The sequence below is a fragment of the Penicillium chermesinum genome (genome assembly GCF_028974085.1).
Source record: "Penicillium chermesinum strain IBT 19713 chromosome Unknown utg000003l:1.0-5111272.0:1.0-5115320.0, whole genome shotgun sequence".
Lineage (NCBI taxonomy): Eukaryota > Fungi > Ascomycota > Eurotiomycetes > Eurotiales > Aspergillaceae > Penicillium > Penicillium chermesinum.
Window position 1 is genome coordinate 3814314 of NW_026695313.1, and position 16528 is coordinate 3830841.

At 50.5% G+C, this 16528-nt stretch overlaps 7 protein-coding genes across 7 annotated transcripts; 2 read left to right on the top strand and 5 right to left on the bottom strand.

The window, feature by feature from the left end:
• Positions 1-192: 192 nt before the first annotated feature.
• Positions 193-3306, bottom strand: N7468_004375 (uncharacterized protein; the record flags this gene model as incomplete). The annotated part of the gene is made up of 2 exons (XM_058473672.1): positions 193-2015; positions 2073-3306. 2 exons carry the CDS (start codon positions 3304-3306, stop codon positions 193-195), a joined length of 3057 nt encoding a protein of 1018 aa, XP_058332675.1.
• Positions 3307-4375: 1069 nt separating this feature from the next.
• atfA (bZIP transcription factor atfA) lies at positions 4376-5814 on the bottom strand (the record flags this gene model as incomplete). The annotated part of the gene is made up of 2 exons (XM_058473673.1): positions 4376-4682; positions 4754-5814. 2 exons carry the CDS (start codon positions 5812-5814, stop codon positions 4376-4378), a joined length of 1368 nt encoding a protein of 455 aa, XP_058332676.1.
• A 3128-nt stretch (positions 5815-8942) lies between these two features.
• On the top strand, positions 8943-9296 carry N7468_004377 (uncharacterized protein; the record flags this gene model as incomplete). The annotated part of the gene is made up of 1 exon (XM_058473674.1): positions 8943-9296. The coding sequence occupies one exon, from the start codon at positions 8943-8945 to the stop codon at positions 9294-9296; it is 354 nt and encodes a 117-aa protein (XP_058332677.1).
• Positions 9297-11093: 1797 nt separating this feature from the next.
• N7468_004378 (uncharacterized protein) lies at positions 11094-12667 on the top strand (the record flags this gene model as incomplete). Its single annotated transcript, XM_058473675.1, has 2 exons — positions 11094-11291; positions 11342-12667. The coding sequence occupies 2 exons, from the start codon at positions 11094-11096 to the stop codon at positions 12665-12667; spliced, it is 1524 nt and encodes a 507-aa protein (XP_058332678.1).
• A 626-nt stretch (positions 12668-13293) lies between these two features.
• N7468_004379 (uncharacterized protein) lies at positions 13294-13656 on the bottom strand (the record flags this gene model as incomplete). Its single annotated transcript, XM_058473676.1, has 1 exon — positions 13294-13656. The coding sequence occupies one exon, from the start codon at positions 13654-13656 to the stop codon at positions 13294-13296; it is 363 nt and encodes a 120-aa protein (XP_058332679.1).
• Positions 13657-13841: 185 nt separating this feature from the next.
• On the bottom strand, positions 13842-14295 carry N7468_004380 (Major facilitator superfamily domain general substrate transporter; the record flags this gene model as incomplete). Its single annotated transcript, XM_058473677.1, is given in 3 exon segments — positions 13842-14069; positions 14125-14231; positions 14244-14295. The coding sequence occupies 3 exon segments, from the start codon at positions 14293-14295 to the stop codon at positions 13842-13844; spliced, it is 387 nt and encodes a 128-aa protein (XP_058332680.1).
• Positions 14296-14462: 167 nt separating this feature from the next.
• On the bottom strand, positions 14463-15133 carry N7468_004381 (uncharacterized protein; the record flags this gene model as incomplete). The annotated part of the gene is given in 3 exon segments (XM_058473678.1): positions 14463-14762; positions 14780-15053; positions 15114-15133. The coding sequence occupies 3 exon segments, from the start codon at positions 15131-15133 to the stop codon at positions 14463-14465; spliced, it is 594 nt and encodes a 197-aa protein (XP_058332681.1).
• Between the last annotated feature and the right edge of the window lie 1395 nt (positions 15134-16528).

Below are 16528 nucleotides of genomic sequence, written 5' to 3' on the forward strand. Positions count from 1 at the left end.
ACTTGCGATTAGAATCAGACAGATTCCAACTGTATTTCGATGGTATAAAAAGAAGAAAGCCAATACTAGGCCTCGAAGGGGCCTCAAATTCGTCTCACATGAAAGGGGTATTAATCCACTACTCTATCGCCTGAATCCCGACTAGCAAGCCCTAATAGCCGTCCATGAACGCCCCCATCTTTACACAACAGCTTATTCCGGTGCTTCCCTTCGCTCTCTCCGCGGCTCTTTTGCAGCACTCCCTTCAGTACCTGATCCAGTAGCGGCAGAGCCAGCGGCACTAGCAGCAGCAGCCTTCCTTTTACTTCGCTCTCGTTCTCGCTCTTTTTCCTTGTCCCTAGAACTAGGCGCTGCAGAACGACGGCGCGGCTTCACCGGCTCGTAGACATCATTGAAGTTCATCACGACACCCAAGAAGCGCATGTCTACGTCAGGCTGATATGCCAGGTCACCTAGAAGGATATTAAGTCGTGAGCGGAAATCAGCCGAGAGCTCGCGCAGGCGGCTGCGAAGAGAGGTAAGCATGTGGTCGTCTGCTGCCAAATCCTGTGCCGATAGTGGGAGCGGAGTATCGATGCCGTCCGGACCAGAGCTTGCAGGTCTGAGATCAGGCGTTGATCCACCGCGGCTATTTGCGCGGCGGGGCAGGATATCGCGCTCCGTAACACCCCAGCGACCTTGGGCAGTGCGTGTTTCGATTTTTGCGTTGAGCTCCTGCCGGCGAGTGAATTCGGCCACGGAGAAGGAGTAGAGGCCATCGACGGCATCCTTATATGCAAGCATAATCTTCAGGATCTGGTGTAGCTGGCTGAGGAAGCTTTCCTCGGGTCCTCGGGCGGAGGCAGATGTGGACATGCCGTGGCGTGAGGAAGCAGAGCCTAGAAGGCCCTTGTGAGTAATGGCATCAAGATATGCTCTGTGTGCCTCGATCAGATCGTCCAGCGTACAGCCAGGCTTGGAGATGGCCGCCTGCAGAGTATCCCAGCTGGACTCGATCACCTCGAAGAGGATGTAGAACTGCAGCTGGCAGACAAAGTGGATCATTTCAGCTGTGACGCAGCGGGCGCGCTTCCAATCTGGGCCGACCTTATCGTCCACATTGGCGAGCACGCCTCGTGCACCGGTCATACAGCGTCGCCAGGTGCTAGTTAGTGCGAATTCGACCCGCTTCACTCGCCAGAGGAAGTTGAAGACTTTGAGATATTGAGTGGAACCGTAGGGGGTGATAACAACATCAACTGGGGCATCGATCTTGTATTCCAATGTAAAGCAGTCCCACCCAATCTCGCCGTGACTGAGTTCAAGCATACGTGCGTCTAACCGCCGGAGCACATCTGGGGGGTCATATTGCGCATTGGATGCCCGAATGGCATGTTCCAATTGTGCAGTTAGAGTATGTCGATACTGCGAGTTGGCAGGCCGGTCCAAGTTTGTGGCGAGAGATTCCATGAGCAGGGCGATAAAGTCCCCTTGCCCAAGGAGGAGATACTTCTTCAACGCCCGTAGATGCTCGAAGAGTTTGAATTTGGTGTCCATGAGATGGATCAGTCTTTCCATAGTGGTCTTGTAAGCCTCGTCAATCGAGGTCTCAAGGGTTGCAGTATCGCCATATCGAAGTTCTTTCGACGTTTCTTTAGAGTAAGCTTCTACCCACGCAGAATCACCACAGCCATATCGAATGAAGTTCAAAGATTTGCCAATAAGGAAGACTTTCTTGGCAAACTCCTGAGTGATGATTGATGGAAGCATATCTTCACTCAGCTTGTATTTGGATTCCCAGACACTTGACGCAAAACGTCTTGGATCTTCATTGGAATGCTCGGGCGGACGTTCTGCAACGAAGAATTCTTGGTACGGATCTGTCAACTCGCCCTCATAGATCCATGACCACAGCATGTCGTAGAAAGGCTGCGTGACATGAGCTAGTAGCTTCTCAGCAAATGCGCCCACAAACGGGTCCCCATGCGACGAAGAGTAGCCATGGATTAGAGAAATCAATTGACCTCCCTTCTTATCTAGAGAGGAGTATCAGCATTTTAGTCCAAAGTCAGCAATGGCTTCGAACGGCCTACCTCGCGATTCTTCCACAATAATACTCATCAACCGGAGCGCCATTGTAGCATCCCTAGTCCAAACCATGCACCGTTTCAGAGTGACACCTCCTTTCCTCATGCCCTTGATATTACTCGCATCCCCAATAGCAACAAGTGCCTGGCGAATTTCCGCCTCAAGCGTCGCAACCAGCCCAAGGTAGGAACGCAGTTCATTCGCAATAGCAGCCCGCAAGCTCTGATTCACAAGACCACCTTCCGAGCTCTCCACAAAAATAGACAGCTCCTTATACAGAAGGCACGGTTCAGCCAAAGAATTCAACAATGAAATCATCGGCACCGGCAAGTTGTTCGGCAAGTCGATCGCAGAGTCCGACTCAAAATGCATATGGCTGGAAGACAGCCCCTGTAGATTGAACGGCAGATCTCGCAGGAGCCTATTCTCTACAGAATCAGGCGGCGCTTCATTGAACGACGGCTTGGCCGTCGATGGCCGCATTCTATCCTCGTCCCGATCAGCCGACGCCTCGTGAAAGCTAGACTGGTACGCATTTCCCTCGCGCACACGCTCTTTCTCCTTCTCGTACGCGCCTAACTCTGCCTCCCACTCCTCGCGCAGCGTGCTCTGCCGCTCGGCTCGGGATGCCTGCGGGGGTCGCTGGGACGCAGACGAGCTGACGGCAGGCCCGTCGTCGTCCTCAGAGTCCACGGCGCGTGCGCCTGCCGAGCGCCCTGCGCTCCTTCCCCGACCAAGCATGTTGTGTAAGTTCCCGTCATCCATGAGCGGGCTTCGGCTGCGGTCATTGGGGTCGTGCTCGGAGTCCCCAGATAGCTTGTAGAGGAGGTACAGAATGCCCCATTTTTGCGAAAGGACGGGCTGGGTCAGAAGCTTGGAGTACAAGTTTGAGAACTTGACAGCCAGCTCGGGGCTCGCATGCTCGCGTCGCAATTTGCGCTTGATCAGGTCGGCGGCATTGTTGACGTTGTCGGAGATAGTGCCACGGCGGCCACCTGGGGAGGCCGCGTCGGCCGGATTGGTAGGGGCATTGGGATGGGTGTCGAGGATGTGCCAGGCGTGTTCAAGCTGGACAGCATGGCGGCGTTCTTCGGCGGCAGCGAGGGCTTCGTCGACATCGGAGAGGTCATCGTCTTGGAGGGCGGTGATGGGGAGCGGCGGGGTTAGGGAGTCGACGAGTTGCGAGAGTGCATCGTCAATTCGTCGTGGGCGAGCAGGCTGCCGGGTCGAGACTGACATCCTTCTGCCCTAGGCCCCAGTAGAGAGACTAAACGGGCTTTGTGGCGGTTACTTTCTGGAGGCTCGTCGCGCCGAGGTTTGTTTCCTTCAGTGTATGTGGGTGCCCAGTTGGGCCACAAGGTCGAGGGTTACCGCTTCGGTTTCGAAATAGAGCAGATTGTTGGCCTCTGTTATTTGCAAGACGTCAATGCCCCCGGTCTATGCAGGGCTTGTTCCAATTACCGCAGCCCTAGTACCTTAAGTGATAAGAGTTCATGCGGCTGCCGGGGTCGTGTTTGTGATGTTTGGGGTGTTTGCTACGCGTCTCTTATCAAACGTTATCAGCCAATAATCCAAGTCTACACATTAAAGTATACTCTCCTCTCCAGGGCATACTTGATAGGTATTTAACAACGGGTTTTGAATGCGAATTTGGATTCAACTGCAGAGCCACGTTTTCAATTGCTCAGAGATCCCAAATCAAGGAAACTAATCAAACAGAACATCACGAAACCACCTAGAACGCCACCTAGAAATCATTTCTCTCAACGAGCAACCCGATTCGAATCGAACGAGAAAGGAGAAGACAAGCACCCGCGGGCCCTCCAAGTATTAGACAAGCGAAGAGAAGAAGGGACCATTTCCCATAGGGCATCAAGAAGATATTAAGAATGTGAGGACAAAAAGGATCGAAAAGAATACAAACGGAGGAAGTTGGTGAAGGAAGCCGTGAAAAGAGAAAAGATACGTTGAGAGCCATCAGAAACCAAAGCAATCCTGAAGCAGCCGCAATAACCTCAAGACGCCAGAATGACGCGCCCCTCGAGACTGGATGAAATCCATTTTGGTGCAGACCATCGGGTTTCAGCCCGCCAATCTTAAATCGTGTGGATCATAAACACCTGCCAATGCCATGTGCCAGCGAGGATTTCGCCGAAGCACTAAAAAGAGTGCCGGAGAAAGAACGTACATCTCCGGCAGAAAAAAAGTGAGCCGCCTAGTCTAAGCAACGGCCTTGTTAAGCCATGCTTGCGGTCGAGCAAAGATGAAAAGCTCTATCCATGGAGGAAGAAACGGTCGGGGCTAGCCCTTATGCCCGACGCATGCCTTGAGCAGGAATCGCACCAGGCTGCATGCCCATACCCCCGGGGATGCTATAGCCATGGTGGTCGAAGCCGGCAGACATTCCGTTCATCATCAATGGGCCAATGCCTTGGGCCTGGGAAACTGGGCAGTCTTTGTGCGCTAGCAAGAGGGTCTTGAGGTTGACGATCTCTTCACGGAGTTGAGTGACCGTGGCTGTCAGAGCATCATTCTCAGTGGTAAAAAGCTCAACCTTAGCTTGGAGGTTGGCCAACCATTGCTTCTTTCGCTGACGACATTTGAGAGCGGCAACACTGGATTTAGACTGTTAGCAAACTGCCCCCAAAAAAAAAAAGGCGGGCCGGGGTGGATCCGTAAAGCATACCGGTTACGCTCCAGGAAGTTCTTTCTCTTCTCATCATCGGTCATCTTCTTCGGGTCTCCTCCTCCAGTCTTCATCTTCATGTCTTCCTCGTCGGAATCCATCTCGGATTGTGGTTCCTCCGTAGCGGTCTTCGCCTTCTTATTCGGTCCCTTGGCCATATCATCCGCCTTACGTCGGTTGTTTGCGGGGGTAGACGCTTTAGCATTCTTTTTGCCTTTACCCTTAGCAGCAGGCTTCGCCATCTCCTGCTCCGAGCCATCCCCACCTGTGCTGGTGCCGTTTGTATTCTGTGAGACGCGACGAGCTGCTGCGGAACGAGTTTCGTTTTGCAAGGCACCCTGGTTCATTTGCTGCATGTTGTTGTTCTGACCACCCTTCGCGAGCATGAAGAGACCGTTGGCGGCATCAGCGGCATCGTGTTGGGTGAACTGATCGGCAGCTTCCGGCTGGCCAGGTTTTACATCCATGGTTGCGGCGCCTTCCTGTTCATTACCGTTGGCGTTGCTACCCTTCTTTGCGGCCAGCGCGGTACGGTGGAATTCGATCGTGGATGGGGTCGCGCCTCCACCTTGGAGTTGCTGCAGCAAAGCCTGTGAGTTTGGGCTTGGGGCAGGGAACATAGAGCCCCCACCACCAGGGGTCAAGCCAGTCCGGAGGGAGGATTCGTTAGGGGTCGGGAAGCCTCTGCCGATACTGTCGAAGTAATCATTTGATCCAGTTGGGCCGGGAAGCATGGCGGGGCTCAAAGGCCCGGAGCGCAGAGAGTTGGACCAGTTGTAACCACCGCCAGAACTTGAGCCGCCGAGGGCTGGCGATGCGAGGGCTGCGACGGGTGGCAGCAGCGACTTCCCGGGGGTATCGCCAGAGTTCCCGCTGAACGATTGCTCAAACGGGTTGGGCTCCAGTGAGAAGGGGTTGTGAACCGAATTGAAGTAGTCGGGGGTGTCACTGGCAGTAGTCGCGGCGGGTCGTGGGGGGGGAGCCAGGGACGTTTGGCTCTCATTCGGCTTCTCTGCTGAAGACGCGACCTGCGAGTCTATCGAGCGAGGATTAGTATGCATGCGACAAGGACGAAATGACTGAGCGCAATGAGCGCATGTGTAAAGGTACCAGTTGGGCTCCGAAATCGAGTGGCTTTCATTGTAGAGAGGAGTGTGGAAGATCGATGACGCCAGTTGTGAGATCATCTCAACGGAAGAGGACCTGGTTAAAAGTATCAGGTGCCTCGGTGGCGATTGACCTCGCCAAAAGGGGGGTTTCCGGGCAAGGCGTTTAATGGATCATCCACAATCCTCCCACAGATTCCCACATATACAATACTTTATGTATATGATGGAAGGGAGGTGGTTGAGTGCGTTGTTCATTTTTCTATGGTGCCGCAGGGATGGAGATTTGGGGGTCACGGGCGCTGCCTCACCTTCTTTTGAATTTTTCTTAGAATCCATGGTGGACAATGTATTCGAAATGGTCGACACGCTGGGGGCAACAGCGGCAGACATTATCGTGAAGTCGAGCACAAGAATTTAGCGGATTGTACACGGCGAGAGCGCGATCTCCGTATAGGGCACGGTGGCTGCAGCGTCTGGAAAGTGAGAAGAAGGAAAGTGACGTAGAGGCGGAGGGGGATGACGACAATTTAGCCCTGGGGGGAGCAAAACGCTTAAGTAACGAAAGTAACGCGGGAAATTATGGATCTTGGAAAATAAACGAAATTAATGATTGGAAATACTCCAGATTCGGGCAGGATACGGCTGGATTACGAACAAATACGTCCAGTGGGTCGCCCCACGGGCCCTGTTTTGTATTTTGCGGTCTCTGTATGCTGTTCCATTGGTTACCGTTACAGTGCTGACTCAGGCGACGCGAGTCGTGTGAGATAGTTACTGGGTCCATTGCCACTCTGAACTTGGAGTAGCATCAGGTATCCAGTAACATGGTCTCCTAAAAGTCTAGGGCACCTCTGCGAATTACATTCAACTCTTAGGATACATACCAGCCACCTCCTATCAATACAATTTCCGCGCTAGGGGAGTGCGCGAGTGCATACGACGCGCTGAAAAGGATCCGTACCGGGAGCTGTAGCCGGTCCTCCACCCTTCAACCCATAGTATCGTACCGGACCAAAACCAGTTGAACAGCTCTACTCCAAGTCTGGACCGGTCGTGCATGCAGATCCGACTCCAGTTTCTTTCTCCTGTTTCGTGCGATCTCAAAATGAGACCAATCTAGGAGATTTTGAGTCCTCACTTGTGAACACCTGGACCGTGTCAACCCTGCGTACATACAAGTAGACCGCGAAACTGCGACTGTACTTCAATGGGGGGCTCGCGGGGTCCGGGTGTCAACCCTGGAGACAGACAGGTTGGGGTCTGATACGTCTCGGTCCAATCCCCATCATCGAATATGACGGAAAAGCGGGGAATGCCCCCCTCCGGCAGATACCAAAAAAATTTTCGCTCCGTAATTTATTGTTCTCGAACAGACAGGTTTTTTTGGAGCAAAGGGTGAATCCGAGCACTTGGACCTCTAAACCCCCTCTTCTGTTCTCAGATATCATTGGCACAGTGAGATTCTACGCAGTAGATAATCCTGGGGCTGCTTTGACAAAGAAACTTAGTATGTCAAGTATCAGATCGAGGTCTGATCAATGGCAGGTCCTTTGAGTTCAATGATTTCACGATGACGGAGCTAGGAATCCAAACGACCCACTAGAGTGGATGCGCCGTGATGTCAGCCAATAAGAGGCGATATCGCGACTCCTCGAAGACTACGCATTGGAATGCAAGCGGTGAGGATGATGACGCAACCCACGTGAACGCAGTCCACAAATTACGGATGACGTGTGTTCCGTGGAACGAGCCCAGATCTGTCTCACGATAACAGATAAAGGTAAAAATGCTAATTGATCATTGTTGATTGTTGATTCGAGGGACACGTATAACAAGAACTTCCTCCATGGACTCCTGTCTCCTTAGCGTAATATCACACACCGTCACACCAATCAAGCAGCTCTTCCCGTCCCAGATAGATTCGCTTGTAAGATAAGGCATGTTGGCCTCTTCAGGGCACTCAGGGAACGTGTTGTGGATGCCGCTACTAGTATGCGAAGGCTCAATGCTGATATTAGACCGCCCCACTGTTTCAATCTGCGATGGGTAGATTGGCTGGGTATTATGCCCCGTTCTGCTTTGTAGAGCCGCCTCGCATGTTGGCCCATGATGTTGCGGCGTTCGAGGACTTAAGCCTCTCCCGGCGCTTGGCTTGTTGCGGCGCTTCCGTTTTTGGCTTGGTCTGCCAGTATCACTTAGTTGAAAAGCTCCGAAAGGAATTTGGAGGCGATGGGGGAATTTGACGAATACATCAGCAGTGGAAATGCATGTTTTGACAGTAACGAGAAGTCATCCGCAGTACGGCGATATATCATTAGGAAGGGTTACAAACAAAAGGTTGGCTACTTCTTCCAGGGTCTGCAGATCAACCAGCTTTGCCTTGGGAAGTGGGCAGCTGGAAACAGGTAGTCTGGCCTCGAAGAATGGAGAGAAAGGGCGCTACTTGAAAGGGCTGTCGTTCGAGCCAGCCTGATATATAAGGGCTTGAATGTGTTGCTCCTAGGATTGAAAGCTATTATAGTCGAAGGGCCATGACTGTAGCCTGCGCAGCTCAGAGCTTTTTCGTCGCCCTGATGCACTACTTTGCTCCAAACTGATATCGCTCTAGAAGGTCACTGACGTCTTGTGCTCTCTGAGAGTCAAGGATACGCGAAGTTCCCGTTGAATAGAGCTTTTCGAACTCTGCCGAGTACGTGACTAGCGGGAGTCGGGCAGTGTAAGCGGACGGAGCTGAATGGACCAATGTGAAAGAAGAGCAAGCCCGGATGGAATCAACTATCTTCGCCTGTCGCACGAATTACTCCTATCTGAGAGGCGGAGACGGATATTCACCGGCAAGGAGCCTCCCGTCTGGTCTGTGGAGCTCAGCCCCCTATTATCCGTCGAGATCGAAGCCATAGGCAAAGGTTATAAGGAAGTCGGCAGAACTGCCAGACACTGCTACCATGGCTAGTCGTTCCCTTTATTACAACAGACGCATAGCACTCAAGAGATATACCTTCCCCTCCATACATTAGGCTTTCCCACGCGCCATCCTGGAACATGTCCGTCACTGCCTTCCCTATTGAAGCCTTCAGGCCATGGCAACCCTCACGGCCCAAGCTAATCCCGCGACGACGCCCTCCCCATCCCATCATCACAAAGCCCCAGTTCCTATCAGAAGCAGCCCTGCCCCTCCCTGTGCACTTCATACCCCTGCTCCTCCGTCTAGGCTAGATAGCCAAAACAATTCACAACACCGCCTCCCTACACGACCACCTGCCGAAATTCATATACACAGGGATCCTCGGTCAGATATTCGGCAGAGTACATATTCTGAGCTCAGTAAGGGGCCGGCCCCGGCCTCCGACGGTTCAAACGAATTATCTCTCACAGAGCCCGATAAATTGCCTACAGTTGCTGCGATACACACCACAACGTCACTACAAGCGTAAATACAGCGTACTTCCCCGGTTTCAGACCTAAATCACCTCGGTAAATGCCATTACGACCGATATTTCTATCGGATCGCGGCGCTCTATTTATAGAGCTACTAGATACCGCTCTCCATCGGAAAATCCGGCAAGCTTAGCATAACGATCGCTAAGTCTGTATAAGCCGACGGCTATGCCGATAAGCACTAAGTTTCCGTTCAGAGTCGAGCCATCCCTATCAAAACATCTGAGAGAGCGATACCCTCTAATCCAGTCAACAACCGATAATTTATCCATATCCCGAACTACCGATAATACCGCACAGCATATTCGACAATAACCACTTCTCTCTTAGATTAATCGACGAGGATAGGCCAGCTACTTATCGTCCGTACAGTAGACACTCCCAAAAAAACACATTCAGGTAATAATACTAACAACAACCTTACAATAACAACATCAACAAAGCAACGATATACGCTCAGGTCAGCGGAACTTTGTTTCCCCAATGCCAAGTCCCAATTTTGCCTATAGGGCTGGATTTTCTGTTTAGGCTCATGATAGCGATATTTCTCTCTACCCAATATGCTTGTTGTTTCAAGACCAAGAGAATTCGTTCGCAACGCTTCGATCCCACTCGCTGCCTGTGCCTAGTGAACATTTACAACTCCTTACTTGACTGTCCCTGGGCAATGCAAGCCTAGCCTGATCTTCCGAGAACTGGAACGATTGAGACCTCACTAGACACAGGAGGCAGGTTTCTTTTCAGACAGATTTTCAGACGGGGGCGGGCCAGGGAGCGAGCAAGTTGGAAATCGACTCGAGGTTCCAGGCCTGGAACACCACCAAATCCTCTCAATTTCCTCGACGTCACTCATCAACTAATTACAATAGTCTTCGAAAACGCAATTCAACGAGTCCATAGGTCGAGATGGATATCAGCATCAGTTTATCGAACATAGTTCGTGGCCTAGTATAGATTGAATCAAGTCTTACCTTAGCCCTTCACACTGGCTGTTCTTTCCACCGAGGGGTCCAAGTTTATATCGATTGACAGTAAAGGCGAGCCGAATAACGGGAATACCATTCGCAACATTGTCGAATCAGTTTTATGTTGCTGAAGGAATCCGAGCAGTTCAGCGAGTGTGAGATCAACAACCGTTGGAGGAGGAGCAGAGTCGCTATGTATATTATTCCTGTGAACCATTAGCACCTCCAGTTACGAGTGGCCCTATCAGGAGCTTGCAGCTGTATACGTTTCAAAGTGAGATTCACACTGCAAATCTCATCGGCTTTGAGGAAGAGACCGTGTGGCTATTGATCTGCCCTGCCGAACCATTGATGAATTTCATAACTTCCTAGTAAATTATCTTTCATGGTGATGTAGCAAAGTAGTGCCTGGTAATTAAACAAAACGGCAAGATGGCCGAGTTGGTCCAAGGCGCACGGTTCAGGTTCACCTGATCCACACATCCGTGTCTCGATTTCGGGGCGTGAGTTCGAATCTCACTCTTGTCAAATTGGATTTTCTTTTTCTTTTTCCCGTATATAAAGCTCCATCTTTCAAGTTCTGCACCCTCCAATTTTGCCATTGGAAGACGAGATTGCTTTCAATGATTTTGTAAGCCAGTCAACAGAAAAACAACCAATTTTGGAAATGTATTGTGCAGAATATTTATAAATACAGTCTTTTTCACCTAGCTATAACTACCAGACATTGAGACTAAATCATACATTGTGCGCAATGACCGGTCATGGGCGATAATAGCTCCAGGACTGCACGAAGGTCTAGGCGCAGATGACCCGCTCAATAAACTAATGAAAGCTAGCACGAGCCCCGCACCGTACAATCCACCCACCCAACTCGGCATGACCTCGATGCTTGACAGATTGTTTACTTGTGATTTTGCGAACGTGTCGCTACCAAGTATCCGGGGGCTTGGTCCCTGTGAGCGATGCGGTGGTCATTTCTGCTCAACCCATCACCGCCCGCCATTTCATACTTGCGATCACACAGTACGTCCTATCACTAAACACAAACTTAAATGGGTTCTGACAACACTTAGCCCCTTCCAGATGATTTATTTGAAGCCAACGTACATGCTGAAGTGAAGAATATTCGTGCCAAAATCAACGACAAGGCTGTTTGCGAGCGTGCATCAGAACTAAACGGCGGTGTCCAGTGCCAGATTGAGCACCCACCAGCATGGGGACGCGAATCCCTCATGGGCTGTGCTAACTATCATGCTCGAATCCGCTTCACCAACAACGGCTCTGTTTGGCTCCTTCGAGTGCCCCGAATGAATGGCAGTATCCCTCAATCACTTGTCAACTACCTAATTCGCAGCGAATACGCGACTCTCAAATTCCTCGAAACGACCAAAGTACCTGCTCCTCGGGCTTTCGATTACGGGATCCTGGGCGAGGACGAAAACCAGGTGGGCGTGAGCTATATACTCATGGAAGAAATGCCTGGCAAGACTTGGAACCTGCAAGGCCCCGGTGGGAAGCGCTTTGCAGATGAGAAAGACAAGGAAAGGATTTGGAACGGCTTGGCAGATATCCTGATTGAGCTCAAACACCATCCATTCTCTGAAGCTGGGTCCCTCCTCCCCGGCCCTTCGGCTTCCGAGCCAATAGTCTCAGCAATTGCTAGTGAGCGATTTCTTGTTCTGAGTCCTTCAGGGCCGTTTGATACATCCAACGACTATTACACTTCATTCGTGGAGCAAAACATGGCCTTGATTTCTGATGGCCAGCTTTTCGCATCCTTTCCCGCAAATGCCTATATAGTGTTTTCCTACATGAAATCTCAGCTAGAGGTCGCGGCAGCGAAACCGAAACATGATTCAGTGGAAGCTACAGAGCAATTCTACCTCAAGCATGTGGACGATAAGGGAGATCACTTGATGGTGGACGACGAGTTGAATATCGTTGGAATCATAGATTGGCAAATGGCTCGCGTTGTCCCAGCTGACGAAGCATTTGGGCCGTCTTTGGTGACAGCGGAAATGGACGGCAATTACAATGGAACCTCATCCTTGACTGTTCATGATCTCGTGTTAGCTCGTTTCTTGAAAGCTAAGGGGGCGGCTGATTTGGCTGACATTATGAGCGGGAATGAAAGACTACGGAGATTCTTCTTCGGTCTTGATGTTGATCTTCCTTGGGAAGAGACGCTGCTACTCATTCGGGGTATTTGGGCCGCATTTGGCGTCGAAAAGGATACCGAATGGAGTACTTGGAAATGGACATGCTTGAAAAATACAACCAAGATGACCGCCTTCAGCACATCCTGGATAGATTTGGAGCAGGCCCGTGACATAATGCAATTATGCTTGTCTTTGAGAATGGATATCGGATATTGTCGTTGTATGGCTATGTTCAACTAACACCAATCGCACCAATTGCACAATCCCACACATGAAACCTTGTCACTAATAGAAGATCTCCAGTTATGGAAGACTGTGGATAATATATATGGAGTCGTACTGTGTCAACCGAGGCGGGTCACCGCATACCAAGGACTACGTGCGGCGCACCTGGGGGCAAAAGTTCGTCAAGCAGTGCCTCCGTGCATGGTTAAAACTGGTCAGAGAGAAGATGAGAAAGCAGGTGATGGAAAGTGTCAACACATACTGAAAAAGGAATGGTCAGACCCACCGACTTGCAGAAACGATCATGAGCTTGAATTTGTTTCCAGAGCGTGTTGTTACAGTGAGGATGAGGTCATTTACAATAAACGTAGAAAGAATATCTCCTCGTGCGTGGGATCGTCTTAACGAGCTCTTAGGTTAACAAACAGTGGCAACTGGCTAAACAGAGGGCTCCCACAAGGTATCAGCCTGTGCCTTAGCGCGGGCGTAGAACCTTATATGAGCATAAGGCCCTGGAGAGTAAGCTTAAACCACACTACCTAGGTAGGACAGGATTTCAACAAGATGGATAAACGAAAAATTCACGAGTATGCATAGTATTGTACAGCAAAATCGTCACTGTCTGCAGGAAGAAAAGATCCTCATTTCTTCACAAAAGTTTTCTCCACCTGCCCCTCGTCTGAGATATGGTTGTACGGTCGATCATAGCGATTTTCCATGTCTGCATTGTGCCGCTTCACATCATGTGGCAGATCCTCCTTGAGTTTCCCATCCATATCAGCCATCGGCGACACTCTTCCGTCATTTAGAGTGGGGTGCGCCTTGTTGGAGGGGATCGGGTGATTTGGAGACTTGTCGTCCTTAGCTGGCTTCTGTGACGACTTGTCTTCGTTGCTGGATTTGGAGGCGCTTTGGGCGAATGATCGATGGCTAGGGAGAGTGATTGTAGATCGTGGGAGGGAGGCGCAAGCTGGGAGTCGTTGGATTCTTCGTATAGACATCATTGTGGTTGTAGCTCGTTATTACCAGATTAACGGGACACCTGGACTTATGTTGGTGTTGTTTAATGAGCTGGGAAAGATAGACCAAGAAGAATATTAGGACAGCTTGGGATATGAATTCTAAATCGAGATTCTGGTTTCGAGGTCGCGCACGGGGTACTCCGTACATGATTGCCCCTAGTTAAATGCTATCCATACCCGATGACGTAGGCTAGTGTCATTTCTTGCCACTGTCCATAACCTGATATCCGATAAGGATCAGCGAATCGCAACCGCGATAAATCTACAGGCTCCTGAGCTCGAACGCGACCGTTATCGTTGCGGACGCCAAGAGCAACTACTTCGTGTTCTTCGTTGCGGTGTTGCGCATCCACGAAGAAGCCAGCGATGAGACCCGCATCAGCAAAAGCGACGTACTGCAAGATTCGAAGAATTTAAAAAGGTAATCCGAAAGCTGAGGGTTTAGCTTACCATAATCCATATTGTTCGTAGTGATTTGTAGAAGGCCTGCTGAGCTGCAGCTTTGGGACTCGCGGGTAAAGAGTTGATCAGCTCGATATTCGCAATCGCGCCGCCATCTGCAAGCTAACTAGCCAATTCTTTGCCTAGCGCTGCAATAAGCTTGGGCCCCTCGAGCGCCATCTGATCCTGGAAAGCCACTGCGCCGATCACCACCGACACTGCTGAGGAGAATTTCTCACAAGACCGATCGATGCTGTTACCGTTACAGTGTTTTCCGACCCGACGACAGCTTGGAGGGCCAGCAAAGGCCCTTCGAAGTTGAGCCCCACGCCAGCGCCATTTATGATTTAAAATCCAATGATCTTGCCCCAGTTGGCAGTTCCGTCGAGTCTGACAAGTAGGCCTACGCCTAGTGTCAAGAGAACCAAGCCCGCCCACATCGCGGGTATATACTCGCCTCTTTTCTGAATGAAAACTCCCGTCAAGGCAGCAGATATCGATATCGAGATGATAAGGGGTAGCGGATAAACGCCCGACATGATAGGACTCACGCCGAGAACACCTTGGAAATAGAGTGGCAGGTAATAGGACCGACCTAGGAAAATAAAGCCGTGGCAGAAACCACTAAGAATGAAGCAATTCCCGACCTGTCGGCAAAAAGGACCAGCGGGACAATTGGATACTTCAGTAATTTCCACTCATTAAAAACGAACAGAGCGGCTGTCACTACGCTGAAAATAATTAGGCAGAGGACGGTAGCGGAGTCCCAGGGATGGGTCACGCCGAAGTCGAGGCCAAGTAGTAACATTATGGGGCTTCCAATGACAAATAAAGATCCTGTCCAATTGACAGCCTTGATTCCAGTCCACATCGGCGTCTGTGGTATTTCGAGTTTGAGGTAAAGAGCAGAAGAAAGAAAACAAGACTGGATATGGGCACTGCGTGAAATACCATGTTAATGGAAGAGGAGAGAAATTCAGAATGACACCACCACATACGATTGATCCAGAAGCACCATTGCCAGCTATGTTTATTGAATGCTCTGAGTAAGTTGTCGAAGGTGCCGTTTATAGCTTCTCATGCCCAGGTGTGTAGCCGCATAGTGCAAGTTCAAGCGCGGGTGCTTGAACTTGCATCTGTAAGCGGGACTCGGAAGGCCCCAGAGCCGCCGTCAGTGGGATCCATTGTGGAAGACCGTACGCGTCTATAGATCGGTATGCGAAGTTCGAAGAGGAGATCGTTTGAAACATGATGGTTCTTGCTAGTTCAACTGAAAAGGATATCAGCTATTAATGGTCAACATATATGGGTGACTGAAGGGAAAGTAAGTGAAGCTCCTCAGTCGAATCACAAAAAGGAGTATTGCGAATGCTTTCATCACCGGAGCTCAGAGAAGGAGACAGGGAAGGGAGGCAAAGTCCTTTCTAAAGGAGAGTTCCTCGTATCACAATAGAAATAATAAAAGATATTGTGAATGTTTTCGTCATCGGAACTCAGGGAAGGGAGGGAAGGGGGGAGGACGAGGTAATTGTCAAAAAGAGCTCCTCAGATCACGATAACGACAATAAAAATAAAAGATATCGTGAGTGTGTTCATCACTGGAGCTCAGAAGAAGGGGAAAGGGGCAGGGAGGGAAGGTATTTGCCGAGAGAGCTCCTCAGATCGCAATAAAAAAACATTGTAATCATCACCGGAATTGAACTCGACGGGAATGCGACTATATCAAAAGTAAGCGTGGAACAACATGAGGGGGAGGGGCATACCGCTGGGGACTAGTTTGTAACAAGCTCCTCCGTTGATTCAAGACAGCGGCCCCCAGTATCTTGAATACTTATCCATCATCGGAGCTAGGTGGGTGACGAGGATCTATATGAGGAGTTAGCATGGAACAACATGAGGTGGAGGGGGTTACCGTCGGGGCTAGTTTGTAACAAGCTCCTCCGTTGATTCAAGACAGCGGCCCCCATTATCTCGAATACTTATCCATCATCGGAGCTAGGTGGGTGACGAGGATCTATATGAGGAGTTAGCATGGAACAACATGAGGTGGAGGGGGTTACCGTCGGGGCTAGTTTGTAACAAGCTCCTCCGTTGATTCAGGACAGAGGCCCCCAGTATCTTGAATACTTATCCATCATAGGAGGTGGGCGGAGCGGCACCGAGTGTTGAGGGTCGCGAGGAACTGTAGCAAAGTTAGCATGAAGAATCAAACAGAGAGGGGAAAGTGGGGGAGGAGGGGAGGAGGGGAGGGAGGCAGCTCCTCAGTTTATTTAAGATAGACCAAGCTATATTGAATAGTCATCATTGGAGCTGCGGTGGACCTGACACAAAGTTAGCATTGGAACAGAAAATAAAGGCAAAGAGGGGGAGGGGGATGGGGGCTCCTCAGATATTGCAAGATAGGCCAAGCTAT